The sequence below is a fragment of the Panthera pardus genome, unplaced genomic scaffold (assembly GCF_024362965.1).
Source record: "Panthera pardus isolate Hobbes unplaced genomic scaffold, ASM2436296v1 HiC_scaffold_17, whole genome shotgun sequence".
In the NCBI taxonomy this organism is placed as follows: Eukaryota; Metazoa; Chordata; class Mammalia; order Carnivora; family Felidae; genus Panthera; species Panthera pardus.
The window spans coordinates 139,694,313-139,713,213 of NW_026526732.1; the positions used below are offsets into that span (position 1 = coordinate 139,694,313).

An 18,901-nucleotide genomic window follows, 5' to 3' on the forward strand; every position below is an offset into this window, starting at 1 on the left:
CCACTACGGATCCTCTGCACTTCCCCCCCGTTTGTGCTCTCCCCAAAATAATTATTTTGAAAAAAAAGAAAAAGAGAAGTCCCCTATAGAACCTGTGAGACTCACACCGGACTAGCCCAGTCTCTCCAAATTCCCTAGTTCATGTTCCTAAGACTTGTCCCACCGTGGTTTTTTCGTGCCAGGTCATCACTGTGCATACATGTTTCCCTGAGCAGGAACCTCAGAAAGTGAGGAACTGTGTTGACCTAACAGGCAGACTAGCATGTGCAGTACTCCTGCTTGGAAATTTATCCAGTTCTGTTTCGTATCCAGCATAAGCTTTCTAGTCTATGTTACCATATCTGTTATTTTTTTTTTAATTTTTTTAAATGTTTATTTTTGAGAGAGAGACAGAGTGCGAGTGGGGCGCGGGGCAGAGAGAAAGGGAGACACAGAATCCGAAGCAGGCTCCAGGCTCCGAGCTGTCAGCACAGAGCCTGACGCGGGGCTCGAACTCGTGAACTGGGAGATGATGACCTGAGCTGAAGTCAGACGCTTAACCAACTGAGCCACCCAGGCGCCCCACCCCCCCATGTCTGTTATTTTTACCTTTTTATTACATGCATCTCTTTTCTCCTTGTATCATACTTATTCATGTGACCTATCATCACCTTTTCTAACTATAAGCATCTCAAGAGCTGGCCCACGTCCTAATCATTTCTTAGCATTGTGCCTTACGCTTAGTAGGTGTCCAGTAAGTGTTTGCTGGGCGGAGAAGTTGATAAATGAAATGTCCTAAACTTCTTCCTATCCCCTGCAGGTCCTAGGATAGTGCTGGGCTTTCAATAGCCGAGTCCCAGAAGAATGGATGAATTAATCAGTGAGCAAAACAATGAATTAACAGATCAATAAGCTAATGAGCCATTGAGCAATGGCTTGAAAGGAAGAGAGTTCATGTCTCACATGAGGGTCCAGATCTGCAGAATCAGTGTAAAGGGTGTGCAGTGTATGAAACAGGCTATTTCTAATCAAGTCTCCTGTTTTGTATTTAATTCTGTAACTGGTCGTGGTAGATGTAATTGCTCGTGCAGAGCATCCAAGTAAATCCTGTCCTGTGCTTTGCATCTTGTCTTGCAGGTGTGAGCGTCATCTCTTCGCCACGGTGGTGTTTGGTCCATACCTCAGCCCGGGTGAGGATGTAAAACCCCCCGCTCTGCACATGAGTGGTACAGGCCAACAGGAACATCTGGCTGCAGCCACGTCCACAGACATGTCAGCCGTGGAATAGTGTGGACGCCTCCTCTCAGCTTCTCAGGGTTTCAGTCCTTTTGGGTTTGTCTCATTGACCTTTTTTTATGGTTTTGTGGCTGGACGTTCACGACCAAGGCAGGCGCCATGGGGGATCAGCAACTATACAAGACCAATCACGTGGCCCACAGTGGTGAGAACCTTTTCTACCAACAGCCACCACTTGGCATCCACGGCGGGCTGAACCACAACTATGGGAATACAGTCGCCGGGGCTGGAATGGATGCCCCTCAGGCATCGCCCATCTCCCCCCACTTCCCTCAAGATACTCGGGATGGTCTAGGCTTGCCTGTTGGTTCCAAAAACCTTGGCCAAGTAGATACCTCGAGGCAGGGAGGGTGGGGAAGTCATACAGGACCCGGAAACCACGTCCAGCTCCGTGGCGGCCTGACCAACTCAAACATGATGTGGGGGACACCGGCCCAGGCTGAGGCCACCGATGGCTACCAATATACCTACTCCCAGGCCAGCGAGATCCGGACCCAGAAACTCACCAGCGGTGTCCTGCACAAGCTAGACTCCTTCACCCAGGTGTTTGCCAACCAGAACCTGCGAATTCAGGTCAACAATATGGCCCAGGTGCTGCACACCCAGTCGGCAGTGATGGACGGAGCCCCTGACAGTGCCCTCCGCCAGTTGCTGGCCCAGAAACCCGTGGAGCCCCCAGCGCCGGCTATTCCTTCTCGCTACCAGCAGGTGCCCCAGCAGGCTCACCCTGGTTTCGCTGGCGGGCTGTCCAAATCAACTCTCCAGGTAGGGCCGCACCCTAGCCAAGGGCATCTGTATTATGACTACCAGCAGCCACTGGCGCAGATGCCAGTGCAAGGCGGACAGCCACTGCAGGCCCCACAGATGCTGTCCCAGCACGTGCCACAGATGCAACAGCACCAGTATTACCCGCAGCCGCAACAGCAGCAAGCCGGGCAGCAGCAGATGGCCATGCAAGAAATGCAGCAGCAGCTGCAGCAGCAACAGCAGCAGCAGATTCGCCCACCACAGCCTCAGAAGCCGCAGCAGCAGCTGCAGCTACAGCAGCGGCAGGGTTCCATGCAGATACCTCAGTATTACCCATCCCAGCCCGTGATGCAGCACTTGCAAGAGCAGCAGCAGCAGCAGCAGATGCACCTACAGCCCCCTTCTTATCACAGGGACCCCCACCCGTACGCCCCGGAGCAGGCGCACACCGTCCAGCTGATTCAGCTGGGCTCCATGCCCAGTACTACTACCAGGAGCCCCAGCAGCCCTACAGCCACCCCCTCTGCCCACAGAGCCACCTGCCCCAGCACCAGCAGCGCGACGACGGTCAGCCAAGACTTACCCAAGCGACAGGCAGGCCCCGGCCATACTGAGCTCCCACGGCGACCTGGGGCCTCCTGAGGCAGGAATGGGAGACCCGGCCCAGCTCGGACCTGAACCGGCTCAGCGGTGCCCTCCCTCATCGGCCACTCCTGTCCCCCGGCGGGATCCACCCTCAACAACATGGGGCCTCAGCACCAGCAGCTGTCTCCCAGTGCCCTGTGGCCCCAGGTATTCCCATGGGGGGAGTTTCCCTTGGTATCTCGGGGTGCTGCAGGGCCAACCAGGGCTGAGTGTGTGCGGAGCCCCGTCCTCTCTGCTGCCCATCCAGTGCTTTTTGTTCTGTTTTTACCCCGACGAACGTTAACCTACGTGTGCCCAGGCGAGATCCGGGCCAGGCATGTGGAATACAAAATCAATTTCAACTCAGTCCTTGTGACAGAGGTGGCCAAAAATACCACGGGAGGTCCCGGATGATGTATGTAGCAGTCAAGGCCTGAGTCAAGGGTCCAGGGATAATCCAGCAGGAGTGTCTGGCCCCCTGCGATCTGAATCCTCAGGGAATTCCTTGTGAAATTGTTTCCCCTTTGGGAAGGAGACCACGTTATGACAGCATTGCTCAAAGTATATTGCTCTGAAGAGAACTACCATAGAACGTTTAATAGATACGGCTGGGGGATGGGTTCTCCAGATGAATAAATGTGGCGGCAGGGGGCGGGGGGGGGGGGGGGGGGGGGCGGTTTCTTAAAGGGAGTCAAGTTGCAGTGCTGAGGGGCTTCTCAGAGGCTTTAATAGGCCCATGTGCGCTGTGAATCTCCCAGAGGGGATACCTCCTGTAGCTTCAGAGATGAAAATCTTAGCCGCCCTCAGGATCCAGGCAGTTCAACTGAGTAAGCAAAATGACTTGTCCGGAGACCATCAGGGATGGCGCCAGCTGTGCTGGCCTGGAGGACAAATGCCCCATCTCTTGGCATTCTTACTCAGGACTTTTCAAATCGGTCTAGCCCAAACAAAAACTGTCTGCAGGCCTGTGGGCCACTGTCACTAACCTTTGATAGTTTCCAAATGGATTTGCCACAAAACGGCCCCCTGTGTGCTGGGCACTACTCATGCCTTGGTATGTTCCAGGTGCTACACCATGTGACAACAGGTTCACGGGAGAAGGGAGCCTTGAATGGGACCGGGATAGGTGGAGAGAGGGCTCTGATGGAGGTTGGAGGCTGGAGATGAACTTCCCTTGACCCTGTCTTGTTTGGCACTCAGGCCCAGTGGTAACTGAGAGCCTTTCTGAATATAAGAATAAGGTGACATGGCCAAAGCTGACCTGACCAGCGGGCGGCCTCCGGGCATGCTGCTGTGTCATCCAGCTCTCTGTTCCGTGTCTCTCTTGGGAATGGAGCCTGTCTGTGCGCAGAGTGGTGGACAGGGAGAACAGGAAGGAACAAGGTGGGGGACAGTCCTGGTGGGCTGGGGGCTGGTGGCGGCTCCCGGAATGGGCATGGTCCTGCGTTGGGGGGCTGGGGAAAGCAAGGGAAAGAAGTGTCCGGTGCACCCAGCATCCGGACATGAACTGCCGGCCCCAGTGAGCTCAGGAAGCATTCTAGAAGTGCAGGCCCTGGGGGTCCCTCAGCTCAAAGACTCCTTCCATCAGAAACACACTTTTTTCTCTTTTCTTTTTTCTTCCGGTGTCGTGCATGGCTCAAAATTAGATGCATCTACCTGATGGCAGAGCCCAGCCAGGGTCCCCCGAGTCAAGGTAGGATTGATGCAACGAGGCATGTGGGCATTTGGGGAGACTGGGAGGTTTTCCAGGGTTGTCTCTCAAGATTCATTTTCAAAGTCAATTACTCAAAGAGGTTTGTAGGAATAATCATAGCAACTGTTATGTTTGAGCACTTACCATGTGCTAGGCACTCTATATTTTGTGTGATAAAGCCACTCAGTGAGGGTAGGTAGGATTACCATGTGCCTAGCGCATAGTAAGCACTCCGCCATTGTTAGCTTTATTACTATGACTTTACAGAAGAGAAAACAGGCTCAGAGAGCTTAGAGTTGTACAGCAAGTAAGCGGCAATGCTGGGATGGACTCCAAAGGCCATGTTCTGTCCGCTGTTCATTCGGTCAGTATTTAGTGAGTACCTACCATGTGCTGGGCATAGAGCTAAGCTTTGAGAACGCAGCAGTGAATAGTACAGACTTGCTCCCCTCATCATGGGCATGGTAAATACTGTGCCAGAACCTGAGAAACTTGCTAAGTCTGGAGCCTGAACCAGAGGACTTAGACACGTGTCTCTAAGGGAAGGCTTCTGGAATAGGTGGCCCAAGCTGACCCTAGAAAGGTGATTGGTCAGAGGAGGAAAAAACCCAGCACTCGACGGCCTAGAACGAAGCAGGTTTTGTTCAACTCTTGCACGGTTTTGAGCAAGCCCTTTCCCACTCTTGAGCCTCAGTTTCCTTCTGTAAATTTGGCTTGGTTTGGGATAGTACACGTGGGGCCCTGGGAGCACTAGATAAATGAAATGGGTTCATTGTGGGGTGTGAGGTCTTGTGATAAGTCGTTCTTCCTCTTTCTCAACGTGTGTGTCCTCTTCGTTTGGCCCTACCCTTGAGCAGTGGCCAACCAAAAGGAGTGTTTGGGGAGCAGTTTGATGCCAAGAACAAATTGATCGTGCTCCATCTGCCTGAAGGAATTCAAGAGCCTGCCTGCCTGAATGGCCACATGCGGTCCCACGGGGGAATGAGAGCCTCCCCCAGCCTCAAACAGGGTTAGCAGGAGCCAGCCCCCCAGCCTTCCCAGGCCATGTGCTGCTTGCTTTGCTTTGCTGCTGTCAGACAGAGAGTGATGTGAACCCCAAGCGGGGTACCTGGGGAGGCACAGTCCTTCCCTGACGGGAGTGCTTAAGCTTTGATGCTAGGAGCCAGCCAGGTCAAACAGACCCCGCTTGCACCAGTTCCATGAACAAGGGTCAAAATCAGAGGGACTAGAAGTCTTTTTTAGGAGATCCCAGTCTCCCCACCTCCTAGAAAGACAGCAAAAGAAAACATGTAGATTTTTTAACTTCTGCTGCTTGAAGCACCCAAGACCAGCGTTCTCTTGGGCCTTCCAAATTAGTAGCCAATGGCCCGGGAAAGCTAACGTGACCTTCAGGCTCTCAGCCAGCATTTTCTATTCATTAGTGCACACTAGCATTAGGCTGTAGCAATGGAAGGTCTTTAAATACGCTCAGGAGTATCCAGGGAGGATATCCATGTGGTGAACTATCCATGCGGTTTTAGAGTTAGATTAAAATCCGAGGAAGAATTTCTTAAATTCTTTGGATATTGTTGATCTGAATTTAAGTCTGTGGGATTAACTCTCTGTTCTCCAAAATTTTGGCTCACCCAGGTCACTTCCATTGCCTGACTATACCAGATAAAAGAGCTTTGTCTTCCATTTGCCAGATGAGTAAACTGAGGCCCATAGAATTAAAAGGTCTTACACAAGAGCTTATGTGTTTCTGTTTTGTGCCTGATCACCAGTCCATATCCTTTTCTTTAAAAGCAGTGACAACAGATGTTTAATATCTGTTTTAATTATGCGAGTGATAACAGTCTAGATTTTTTAAATGTAGAAAATAGAATTGCATGGCCTTGTCCACTGCCAACTGGCATCACTTAAGCAAGGGACTCAGAGCCTTGCATCCTGAGTGCACCACCCTGCAGTGGTTCTCTGTCACCCACGCATGATGTACTAAAACATTTCGAAAAAAGGCAAAGTGCATCCCCCCACCCCCTTGGAAGGCTGCTCTCAGCCCAGGATCAAAGCCTTTATTGTCTGTGTAGGAGGAAGGAGAGAAGGCCCTGCCGCCTCAGCCCCAGCCGCCACTGCCTCCGCCTCCGCCGCCACCGCAGCTCCCTCCCGAGGCAGAAAGCCTCACGCCTATGGTCATGCCCGTGTCTGTCCCTGTCAAGCTTCTCCCGCCCAAGCCAGGCTCTCAGGGCTTCGCCAACAGCATCGTTGCCGCCCCCTCCACCAGAGACAAGCCAGCCAGCTCGATGTCGGACGACGAGATGCCCGTGCTCGTGAGGATGACCCTTTCTCCCCCACACTCACCCCAAGGGGCTGCCCCCCACCCGCCTGCTGTGAGTTGCTGCCCTGCCCCGCCTGCCTGGGGTGGGAACATCCCTTTGCTTTCCTGGAGATGGGGCAGCTCTTCCAGGGTCACTTGCCTGAGCTCCAATGTGGCTTGGCCTCTCGGGTTGAGCACCACCCCCCCGCAACCATGGCTGCCTTGGGAATCCCATCCTTGTCCACACTGGCTGCTACCCAGGTAAATTGTCTGTTACTCTACCAGGCGAATTGTCTGGGTTAGATTCTGAGAGACCCGAAAGGGTTCCAAGATTAAAACAAAGATGATAACTCAGCTGGTAATCACAGTTATTAAAATACAGAAATACTATCCCAAGTAATAAAAAAGCTGTTGCCCAGGGCCCTGGCTCCTCCTACGAGATCTTCGAGCCTCCTCAAATTCAGAAGTCAAAGATATAACCCCTGGCACAGCAGAACCTCCATACAGCAGCCCTGGCATCCGTTCTGATGGCCAGCCTAACCAGATGCTTGATATTTTCGGTATCACACCTGCATAAATATCCTGGGAAGATATTTACTAAGGTTCCCAAAATAATTCCACTGAAAGGCACCCACCCCCAATCCCAGGAAAGCAAAGAGATTTGTGTTTCTCGCTCACTGTTAAATTCTCCTTCTCTCTCAAATTCCAATTGCTTCACCCAAGCAGCTTAGCGTGGCTCTGGGGCAGAGATCTCTGTCTCCGTGTCTCTCTCTCTCTCTCTCTCTCTCTCTCTCTCATTCGATCTCTCCCCCCCCCCACTTCCTTCCTTCCCTCCCTCCTTCGTTCTTTCTCTCTCCCTTCCTTCTTCCCTTTTTCCCTCCCCTAGGGAATCTGTAACCCACATGGTTGACGACCTCAGACTTGTTCCCTCCCCACAAAGTGTATGCTGGGTCACATTTGTCCTCAGAGAATAGGTGGCTGCTGGGATCCCAGGTGGCATGAGGGTGGAGGTTGGGCCATAATAGGGGTAGGGAGAATAATGAAGAGAACTAGAAAGGGCCAGAAAGAATATTCTTTGTTCTCTGTGTAATACCAAGGCCTCAGAAGAGGAGAAGCTAATGGGGAGCCTCTGGGGGTGAGGGCTCTCATAAACCAGAAGGACTTGGAGGCCAGCAACAGGCAGAAAGATGAAATGACAGAGCCGGGCTCCCCCTTTGCCCAGGGAAGTTCCTGATTTGGTAGGAGGGACACGGTTGCTACCCCTAGAGAAGTGTCACCCTGAAGCTGGACACAGTAAGACGCCTAGTCACATGGGGATCAGAGCCCCACACAGCACTCCCTGCTCCAATTCAGACAGTGAGAGAAAAGCCAGGGCAGAAAAGAAACCGTGATCCCCTGCATGTGGCTGGACGGGAGCACCCCTGGGCAGCTAAAGTAACCAGGGGGCTGGGGAGGTGCGAGGGAGTTTGGTATGAGTTTGTTCAGCAGATCACCATGAGGACAGTTCTGAGCAGGGTTTTAAAGGCATTGATGGAGCTGGCTGTGTGGAAAAGGTGAGAGAGAACTCATAAGTAAGGAAATACGCTGAAGAAGAAGCATGTAGCTGGGATTGAGTGAACACAAGCAAGGTCCTGACACTTGGCTTAAAGAAATTAAAATATCTGGGGAGGACCCCTGAGTTCTAATCCCCACTCTGCTACTAGCCAGCTGGGGATGCAGGCAAGTGAAACCCTCCCCTCACGGAGCCTGGGTTTCCCCCCCGAGCTTGGGTTTGGACTCATCATCTCCCTGTTCTGGGGGAGCTTTTAAAACCTCTGTGAGTGGTCCCACCTCCAGAGTCTGAATAGATTGGTGGAAGTGGAACCCTGCAAATGCTTCCTGTCAGGTGACATCCAGGTCTGACATTCTGGGTGGCTTCTCTTGCCCAGGTTCTCAGAGCCTTGCCTGGAGTTGAGAGTTGGAGTGACAGGACCAGAGGCTCAAGTAGAGGGAGCCCAAAAGGGACCTTTGACCCTGTGATCAGAGGTCTGGATTCTGGTGCAGGGTTGAAGTCATGCAAGGTCTGCATGTGCTCAGATGGCCTCATCAGTTACCCAGGAACAGGATATATAAAGCCTTAGGATTGCTTCCCAACTTGGGGGCATAGATGTCCTCTCCCCATTCTCCTCAGACCTCTTTCTCCGCCTCAGCCTCAGATGGTGAGGAGCCCTCTGGTGGGGAGAGGAGACAGGTTGTGGCACTCTGGCCTAAGGAGAGCCCCCCCTGGGGGTGAGCTGGGAGCCTGAGCCGGAGGGGGGTGGGGCTCTGCCCCCTCTTCTTTCCTCACCTCTCAGTTTCTCTGGACTTCCTTCCCAGGGGCTGGGATAGCACTCCGAAGACAATGAAACTAAGGGACAAACAGGAGGGGTGGCAGTGGGAGCCCAGAGCTGAGGGGTGACTGGAGCATGTCAATGGCCTGGAGGCAGCTGGTCACATGACCATGGCCAGCCCTTCCCATCACCCCTTGCTGCCTCCTACTCAGATGCTACCCTGGGCACAGGAATTGCCAGGAACTACAGCTGTGACAGGCACTGGCCTGCAGGGCCTGGGAGGGTGCCACAGACTGTCCAGAACTTTTCTGCAGGTATCCCCACTGCCTCTCCCAACCCCACTGCGTGGCCTCCCCAGCCACACCCAGCTCTGGGTTCTTCTGGGCTGATGCTGGCACACAACCCACGTCTGTTTCTGTTTGGCTTTGGCATGCCCTGCTTATCTATTTGTGTGCATATGTTTACTTATTAGTATATATGTATCCACGTGGCAGATCTTCCTTCCAGACTATGCTTGGTGCCGCTGCCATAAAATAAACGAACGCTGCTGACAGGAAGCAACACAGGAGAAAGGCTTGCTGCAAATGAGCTACCAGGCCTGGGAGCGTAGTGAGGGGTGGTGAGGGGGGAGCTCGACCAAATCCATTTTTAGGAGAGCAGAGGGCCTTAAAGATCATAGATGGCTCTCCCTCAGCTCGTTACCTCGCAGGAGAGCCTGGTGTGTGGGTCACTGGCCCTGGGAGCCTTGGCTAGGCCTGTCCCCCTTGCCGCAGCCTCTGCCCAGCTTCCCTGAGTGGATTATTCTTGTCCCCTTCTCAGAACATGTGTTATCTGTCCCCGATGTCTGTCCCCTGGGAGCGGTGGGGAATTAAAGGGCCCACTCAGGCTGGACTCCGCTCACCAGATGGGAATGCAGTGATAAGCAATAAAGAATGTGAATTTATTCTTTCTTGCCCACCCACCATTCCTACCACCCCCATCTCTCCCCAGACATTAGGGATTTCCTCCCAACCCAGAGTTTTCTCCCCGGTCAAGCCACGGAACTCGCCCTGTGGGAAACGGATGGGGCTGCTTTTCAAGGGAGGGGATGCGGGGGAGGGGGGGGCGGCGGACAAGTGGACAGGCGGCCCCCCGTTACCCGCGGAGGGTCCCCTTCCCTCAGCCTGTGGAAACGGCCTGCGGGGAAGGCCTGAGTGTTCGAACGGGCCCATTCTTTCCCTTCCAGGAAATTCCCAAGAAGCATCAGCCGGCCCCGGCCAAAGCCGAGGAACCCCTCAGGACGTTGCCGGAGAAGAAGAAGTTCCGGCACCGGCCCGAGCCGCTCTTCATCCCGCCACCGCCCTCCTACCCCGCCAACCCCGCCGCCGCCTCCTACTCGGGCGCCACCCTCTACCAGAGCCAGCTGCGCTCCCCGCGCGTCCTCGGGGAGCACCTGCTCCTGGACCCCGCCCACGAGCTGCCCCCCTACACGCCCCCGCCCATGCTGAGCCCGGTGCGCCAGGGCTCGGGGCTCTTCAGCAACGTCCTCATCTCGGGCCACGGCCCCGGCGCCCACCCGCAGCTGCCCCTCACGCCCCTGACGCCCACGCCACGGGTGCTGCTGTGCCGCTCCAGTGAGTCCCCGCCGCCCCTCGGGGCCTGGCCCTGCCGGGTCCCCGCCGCTGCAGGAGGGGCTCCCTTCCTGCCGTGGGGGCGCGTTTACCCCACCAGCTTCTGCTGTGGCCCCGCTCCATGCAGCACGCCCTGGGCCGGGTGCCAGAGGCAGAATAAGTGTGCGGTGCTTACCCTCAAGGCAATCCCAGTCCAGCTGGGGAGACCCCAAAGCCGTGATTACGGTCTCTTTGGCCTAAGCGGGTGGTTCAAGTGTGCACACGCTGCCTGAGCCTGTGCCGTGGATAATCGTCTGAGGCACCCCCGCATCAGTGTACTAAGTAGATCTACGAATGGGGTTAGGTAGTATTTGCAAGGCCAGGCTTCCGCATTTTCTGAACATGCTGTGTAAAGATCAAGCACCGAGAGCCCGGTAGCCAGTATCTCTTTCTAGGGTGTGAATGGCTTCCTAGAAACAGTGAGCTTGGCAGACCAGAGTGGGGCCGCTGGCTTCCTACCCTGTGTGAGAAATGAGTAACCCTAAGCCATTTAACACCACACACCAGCCAGTTCCTTGGAAACTGCAGGGGGTAACTCTGGCATGGGTTGGGCACGAGAGGGGTCCCAGTATGACTGTTCAGGTCGCTGCTCATTTGCTTTAGCCTCTTCGGTACCATTTCTTGTTGACCGTTAACCTCTGGTTTTGTGCTTCAGACAGCATTGATGGCAGCAACGTGACAGTCACCCCAGGGCCTGGAGAGCAGACCATTGATGTTGAACCGTAAGAAAAAGCCAATTTTATTTTTAATGCTTTTTTTTTTAATTTTTTTGACGTTTATTTATTTCTGAGACAGAGAGACAGAGCATGAGCAGGGGAGGGGCAGAGAGAGAGGGAGACACAGAATCTCAAATAGGCTCCAGGCTCTGAGCTGTCTGCACAGAGCCCGATGCGGGGCTCGAACCCACGGACCGCAGGATCATGACCTGAGGTGAAGTCGGAAGCTTAACCGACTGAGCCACCCAGGTGCCCCTTAATGTTTGTTTATTTTTGAGAGAGAGAGAGAGAGAGAGAGAGAGAGAGGGAGAGAGACAGGGTCCAATGATGTTGAACCGTAAGAAAAAGCCAATTTTATTTTTAATGTTTATTTATTTTTGAGAGAGAGAGAGACAGGGTGTGAGCAGGGGAAGGGCAGAGAGAGGACGACACAGAATCTGAAGCAGTCTCCAGACTCTGAGCTGTCAGCAGAGCCCAATGTGGGGCTCAAACCCATGAACCGCGAGATTATGACCCGAGCCGAAGTTGGACCTTTAACCGACTGAGCCACCCAGGCACCCCCCAGTTTTTTTATTTTTTATTTTTTGTTTTAGAGAGAGAGTGTGTGTGCGTGTGTGCACAAGCGGGAGGAGCAGAGTGAGAGAATCTTAAGCAGGCTCCATGATCAGCGAGAAGCCAGAAACAGGACTTGATCCCGTGACCCTGGGATCATGACCTGAGCTGAAATCAAGAATCAGATGCTCAACTGACTGAGGATGAGGAACTTTTTTTTTTTAAGTTTATTTATTTATTTATTTATTTATTGAGACAGAGAGAGAGAGAGAGAGACGGGCAGAGAGAATCCCAGACAGGCTCTGCACTGTCAGCACAGAGCCCGATGCGGGCCTGGACCCACAAACCACGAGATCATGACCTGAGCTGTTTAACCAACTCAGCCACCCAGGCACCCCAAGGATAAGGAACTTTGAGAAGTACCACTTAATGAGAAGTTGTAGAAATTATAGGATCATGCTATTTCTCAAGTACTGGTGTTTCAAGGCTTTTGCCAAAGACTAGCTGCATAATAAAAGCATGAAGCCCTGTATTCACTAGCTCTGAACCTAGTGTCTCTATCTCTGGCTGTATGAGCCAGTTGGGTTGTGGCCACATGCTTGCACATCCCCAGTGACATTGAGGCAACCCTCTCAGGGTGCCCAGCTCTCTACAAGGCTCCATCCAAATGCCCTTGCTTTCCCATCCCCTCCCTAAGATTCTTGGCTGGTCGTCCAAACAGGCTTGTTGAGTACTTAAGTTGTGGGGTGGGTGGTGGGGGGTATAATGGAAGAGAAAGGTGCTGTTTTCATAGATGAGCACAGAACATACCAGGCGGTGGCATGGTGAATACACTGAGTCAGGAATCAGAAAACCGGAGTTCCAGCCCCATTTTGTTACTTGACCTTGATCAAGTTAACCTTTCCAGGCTTTAGTTAACTCACCTATTAAGTGGGAATAATTGTCCCTGCCTTGCTTACCTCACAGGTGTTTGTGAGATTCACATGGGATAATTTAGGTGAAAGTGGTGTGAAAGGGATAACAGATATCACCAGCACATTGTATTTGTTCCATTTTTCCTGGTTAAATGGTGCCATCGGCCATACTCTGGGCAGCTGTTGCCTTGCAGTTAGCACCCTCCCTGTCTCGGTTACAGCATGCTGTGACGATCCAGGCGGGCTTCTCCCCTGCTCCCTGCAGTATCTCTTCCCGATCTTAAAGCTGTTCCTCATCCCAGTGAAAAGGCCATGCCTGGAATCTTAGGAGCACACAGTGAGGAAATGCCCCTGCATTCTTCCTGCAGAAGGAATTGGTTTCCTTCTTTTTCAAGTTCCTGACAGTTGCTCTTGAGCTCAGATTGAAGACCACTCTATTGTTTTCCTTCTTGTCATTAAAGACGCATCAACATTGGCTTGAGGTTCCAAGCAGAGATCCCAGAACTTCAGGATGTCTCCTCCTTGGCCCGGGACACACACAAGGCCACACTGGTATGGAAGCCCTGGCCAGAGCTGGAAAACCATGACCTCCAGCAAAGAGGTATTGGCCCATGGGAAGAAGTGGGTGGGAAAGGCTTGATCCTCTCGCCGGGGTCTCTGACTCCAGGATCGTTCTGTTTGTCCATGAGACTGAGCTCTCTCTGATGCAGTGACTTCTCATTGTTCCCATCAGTGGAGAATCTCCTGAATTTATGCTGTTCGAGTGCGTTGCCCGGTGGAGGGACCAATTCTGAATTTGCTTTGCACTCTCTCTTCGAGGCCAAAGGTGATGTGATGGTAAGGAACCGTGGAAAGAGGGTTCACAGTTAACATTCTTCGTGTCAGAATTCTGGAAAGTATTTTTCCTGAGTTTGTGTTGTTCCACATACCATAAAACCAGTTGTTAAGATCATGACCAGTCAACATGCCACCATATTCCTTAGCTCGTTGAGTAGGTGAGGATTTAAAGCCTTCGGGGGGGACCTGCGGTTGGACTTCTGCTTAGACATCTGTTCCTAAGTAATAATTATGGTCACATCTGTCTAGAGAAATGAGAATTTCGTTTCAGCAGTCTTATAATTCCCATCAGAAAACTGGCCTCCGGTGATGGGAGGTAGAAAGCCTTACTGAAACAAGACGTGACCTATTATGCCCTGCTGATTATTCTTCCCTCCTATGGAGTCAGCCAGTTTGGTGTTCATAGAACTGTTTTCTCCCCTAACCAAAGTGAAATGTCGCCTGTGCACCAACTGGTGTCATTCTTCCCCCTTTCACACAGGTCTTTGGTGTCCCCAAACCAGCACTTTGGTGCCATTTTCCTAGGATCCAGAGCTGTTTGCCTGCTCCCCGCCCTGGATTCCTGGCAAGAACACTCCATCACTAACCTCAGTTTCCCCTTTAGTAAACACAGGGTTTTCGTACCAGATCTAGCCTCCTCCTTCTTGATTTTATGAAAGTGTGCAAGTAAACAAATGTCCCAGTACTGTCTTCTCTTGAGATTATTGGTAGCCTTCGAGGATTTTCTAGAATGTTAGAGAACTCTCCTTAATCCTTTAAGCTAAGTGTGGCAGTAAAGCTCTACTCGAACTTTCCACGTGCACACAAATGACTTGGGTCATCTTGTTAAAATGCAGACTCTTATTCAGCAATTCTCAGGGCAGGGCCCAAGGTTCTGCATTTGTGACCAGCTCCGAGGGGAGATGCCTGTGCTGCTGGTCCACGGACCACACTTAGAGAAGCAAGATTGTAGACCTTGGCTCTGCCCCTAACCCATCTACTGTCCAACTCGATGTGCGCCATTTTTTTAAAAAGTCAACAAGGCTAAAGGAGGCATATTTGAAAGGGTTATTTAGCTAGGCTTCTCTGGAAAGACAGTGTGTAGTACAGTTATTACTAATAAAACTGTTTATGTTAAGTTGTAATTGAAACATGATTTTTCTGCAAAAACAGTTCCAAACCACCCACTCATTTCTGTGGAGCCTTTCCCCCGAGATTCAGTCTCCATTCAGAGGAGGCCCCGCCACCTCTCAGAGGCCAGGGCCTTTGCCAAGGAGGGAGCGGGGTCTCGACCACCGCCTGTATTTTTTTCTGACATGACCAACTGGCTGCAGGCACGGGCTGGGGGAGATAGATGTTCGAGTGGTGAGCCCTGTGGGGCGCTGGCCTGAAAGGGAGCCTCAGTTAGGGGAGTCTCCCTCTGGGTTTCCTTCTGGCACCCCCAGCTCCTGCCTCTGCAATGCTCACTCCTTTTCCCTCTTAGGTAATGGCCTTCCTAGGACACACAGCCCTGTTACTGACTTTCGCCTTTTCTCTCCCATGGGTCTGCAGGCTGCTCTGGAAATGCTGCTGCTGCGGAAGCCAGTCAGGTTAAAATGTCATCCTTTAGCAAATTACCACTATGCCGGTAGGTCGCCAGGAGCCTTGTGCCCCATTGCTTCCTGAGAGCGGGCTCTTTGCATGTGTGGTGGTGTCGCTTTTTAATAATAAGATAGACCAGTCCTGTCCTAATCGCCACTTGTGAGCTCAAGGCCCCCTGGGACGCTGCTGGCGGGACAGCTGTGTCTGTTGGCTGTTTGTCTAGGCTTGGCCCCGCGTGGTTGTGCCAAGGGCTGGGTGATAGTGGTCAGTGCCTGCACGTGTGGCAGTACTGGGGACAGGAATCACAGAGGGGACAGCACGGAGACAACCACACTCAGCAGCCCCTCAGCTTTGGAATCTGTAGACGTGGGTTCACATCTTGCCTTCTGGAACCTTGGCTTCCTCGCCCATGAAATGGGGCTCCTACTGCATCCCTTGCAGCATTTTTTGTGACAGTTAGAGATAGTAGGTGTAGTGCAATGCATGGCACGTTCTAGTAGCTCTTGTTAGTCATCTATTAATTATTGTTTGCTGTGTACGAGAAACTGTGCTAAGTGCTAAGATGAGACAGTGACTATGACAGACATAGACAGAGTCCTGCCTCATGCAGTTTGGGGGTCTGAGGAGGAAGCAGTCGTTCAATAACAGATCACACTCGGGGCAGGAGAAAGCTACTAGAAATATGCATATACGGTACATGTGCACATACGTGCGTGCATATGCACGTGTGTACGCGGGTACAGGTAATACGCACATTACAGGCACATATACAGAGTGTGTCCTCTGAGGGTATGGGTTAATGATGGCATCGCCAATAACAGGGGAAGGAGAAAACACGTTTGAGAGTTGAGTGTAGTGAGAATCGTGAGGAGAGAAGGCAACAGATGGCTGGGGAGCCTGCGGTGACAAAATGAAGTTGAAGTCCACATCTTAATTTCCGGTACCTGGTAGACCCATGCATTCTGGGTGTCTCCACGAACCCTGCCTGGGTTCTCTATTTCAGAGGGGGCTGAATCCTCTAATACTCCCTTGATAATCATTTGAAGGTTCCTTTAGAGCTTTGGCCAGACATAGTTAGGTGCTAAGTCCTTAAGTGGGCTTGGGGACCTAGTCATACCTTTTCTAGTCCTTGGTCCCAATGGCCAGATGTGGCCTAAGGTGAGGGCTGCTTTACATACCAGCACATTCTTGATGGGCCTGCCCCTTCCCCCCCCCAGCCACCCATGCCCACCACCTTTTGCCTCACTCAATGTGCTTCTCCCGTGAGCCGGCCTTCCTGCCTGTCATCACAGCGGGGAGTGGCCTCAGAAGCCACTCACCTGAGCACAGACAGCCCTGGATGTCTGCCTGTGGATCACTGTCAGCACACAGGCCGCTACTGGAACTAGACAAGCACAAAATGGGCACACGGATAAGAAATCCATCGTTTAATTGGGGCCTAAATGAGCCAGTTTCTTAATATTGTCTCCATCATTTCCTGCTTGGTGTCTGCCCCGAGTGTGGGTAGGAAGATGTGGGAGTTGTCTCTAATCTGCCATGGAAACAATTCAATCCTCTTAATTCCCAGCGTCATCTGCTGCCCATTAAACCCTGACAGGCTGTCCAGCCTCCTGGAGCCTGTCTCAAGCTTCTTTATATAGTGGGCGAGATGGTTGATGACAGGGAGCTTCCCAACCATCTGCTGCCACTGCCCTCGGCTCTCGGGGTGACCGGGATGGCCATCGCCTCTGGGCTGGGGCAGCTCCAGCTGTGAGCAACCTCATCTGAGACCCAAATCCCCTCCAGTTCTCCCCAGCGTACCAAGCAAGCATTACATTGTTTTATGTGTGTCATGACATAATAAAATTTGGAAAGCTACAGACGAGAGGCCACCCCCACCCTTAAACAAAACAAAACAAAAACACTAAGATAATAGTAAGAATTTTGAAACTGGAAGCCCCTCAGCTCTGCTAAGATTACTGATCTTTTGGGGTCCCTAGCTAACGTGTTCCCCATCCACGGCCTTCTTCCCCCACAGGCAGACCAGGAAACCCTCTGTTGCCTCCTGGAATCTTTTGACAACTAGGGGCAAGAGAGGTGGAGCTGAGGTATGAAGGGTTGGTATTCCACTAGCTGTATGTCCTCAAGAAAAAGGAACTCACCTGTATCTGCCAGACATCTGCCTTCTCCAGGAAGTGATCACAGACTGAGCCCCAGAGAATCTTGTAGAACTTATGAGCCAAAAGGTCAGAGGTCACCGGTCTCTAAAGTCTGGCCTGACTCCATCCCTTAATAGTTTCCTTCCAGGCTACAGAGGAGGCCCCAGAGGATACCCCTAGTTACCAGCCACTACCTCCTTCCTTCGATTCGGTTCCAGGGTGTGAGTGAATCCCATCCCCATGGCCCTGTCCTGCCTTGGCCTTTGTACCAAGCCCTGTAGGGTTGCTCTCTAGTAGGACTCTGTCAGGTCAAGTCAGCATCACTCAGATACTGTCTTCTGGATCGCCTTTCACTTCAGCTCCGTAGCTATGGCCAGTGTGACCCCACCCCAACTCCCCGCCCTGGAGGCAAGGCAGAACGACTGAGCTTGGGAACAGAGGCTACAAGTTTGGGGGAGACAGAGACCCAGGCCTGTGAAAATCACTTCCCTTACTTCACTCCTGACTTCTCCCATCCCATCTCAAGCCATTCAGTAAGAAAAGGAAAAAGTGACCAGTGCTGGGGCCCAGGAGAGACACCAGTGTGGGTGGGCAGCTCACCCGAATCGGGAGATTGCTTGCCGAGGCCAGAAGAGCCCTGTACAAGGTCCGTGGAGGAAGGTGCTGTTGCGGGGGCTCCCGGCACACTAATCCACACCCGAGCACTGGGCCCAGCCCTCTCTCAGCACCCTCCACCCATGTGTGGGTAGCAGTTTGCAGAGGCTCTCCCTGTCAGCAGTTGGATTGGGTGGGGACGGCTTGAGCATCGGGGAATCAGGGTGAGGAGGACGCCTGGTTGTGATTAAGGGGCTTGCTGCATCCTTGGTTTTTCCATCGAACTGGTCATTCTTGCAGATGGGTGTGGACACTGGCCTTAGGCTTCCTGGTAAGAGTGCAACAGAGGCCACTGTCTGGCTCCCACACAGCCCAGGTGGGCCCCAAACACCGACCCAACTCCTGACTCCAGACTTGCAGGATGCCTTGAGGAAACACCCACTCGGTTGGGGAAGGCCTGTTTGCAGTCTTGGAAGATGCCCAGTTTGACGAGAAGACAGAATTACGTACTCAAGAGAACACTTTGCAAGAAACACAGCTGTAATGTCATTTTCCAGGCATTCTTAGCTCATGTCTCTGGCTGGAGAGTGGTCACCTCAAGGGCAGAACCTGATAATACTTGCCGGCTTTGCCTGATACGACTCTTACAAAGAAAGAGGCAGTGGACAAGCTTGAGGTCTGGATTCGGATGGAGGCCTCCCTTCCTTCTGCCTCCGGGGGGCTCTTTGGGGTCAGCCAACTACACCCTCCACCCCCGAAAAATCATTCATCCTTTTACCCACCGCGGAAAACCTTTCACAGAAATGAAGATCTGATTTAATTTAATTTTTCAAATTGTTTTAAGTTTATTTATTTATTTATTTTGAGGCGGGGGACAGAGAGCGAGAGAATCCCCAAGCAGGCCCCACGCTCTCAGCACAGAGCTGGACGTGGGGCTCGATCCCAGGAACCGTGAGATCATGACCTGAGCTGCAACCAAGAGTTGGACGCTCGACCGACT

The 18,901-nt window shown here is 52.5% G+C and overlaps 1 protein-coding gene across 1 annotated transcript in view; it reads left to right on the top strand.

The window, feature by feature from the left end:
- The window catches only part of TRERF1 (transcriptional regulating factor 1), a 207,532-nt gene that overhangs the window by 165,765 nt on the left and 22,866 nt on the right, over positions 1-18,901 (top strand). The window contains 16 exon segments of the mRNA XM_053905007.1: positions 1,117-2,497; positions 2,500-2,592; positions 2,595-2,686; positions 2,688-2,756; positions 2,758-2,814; positions 4,293-4,339; positions 5,197-5,248; positions 5,250-5,286; positions 5,289-5,348; positions 5,569-5,570; positions 6,409-6,645; positions 10,167-10,554; positions 11,246-11,312; positions 13,234-13,373; positions 13,506-13,609; positions 15,140-15,215. Coding sequence (XP_053760982.1) covers positions 1,375-2,497; positions 2,500-2,592; positions 2,595-2,686; positions 2,688-2,756; positions 2,758-2,814; positions 4,293-4,339; positions 5,197-5,248; positions 5,250-5,286; positions 5,289-5,348; positions 5,569-5,570; positions 6,409-6,645; positions 10,167-10,554; positions 11,246-11,312; positions 13,234-13,373; positions 13,506-13,609; positions 15,140-15,215 — 2,644 coding nt within the window. The 5' untranslated portion in view covers positions 1,117-1,374.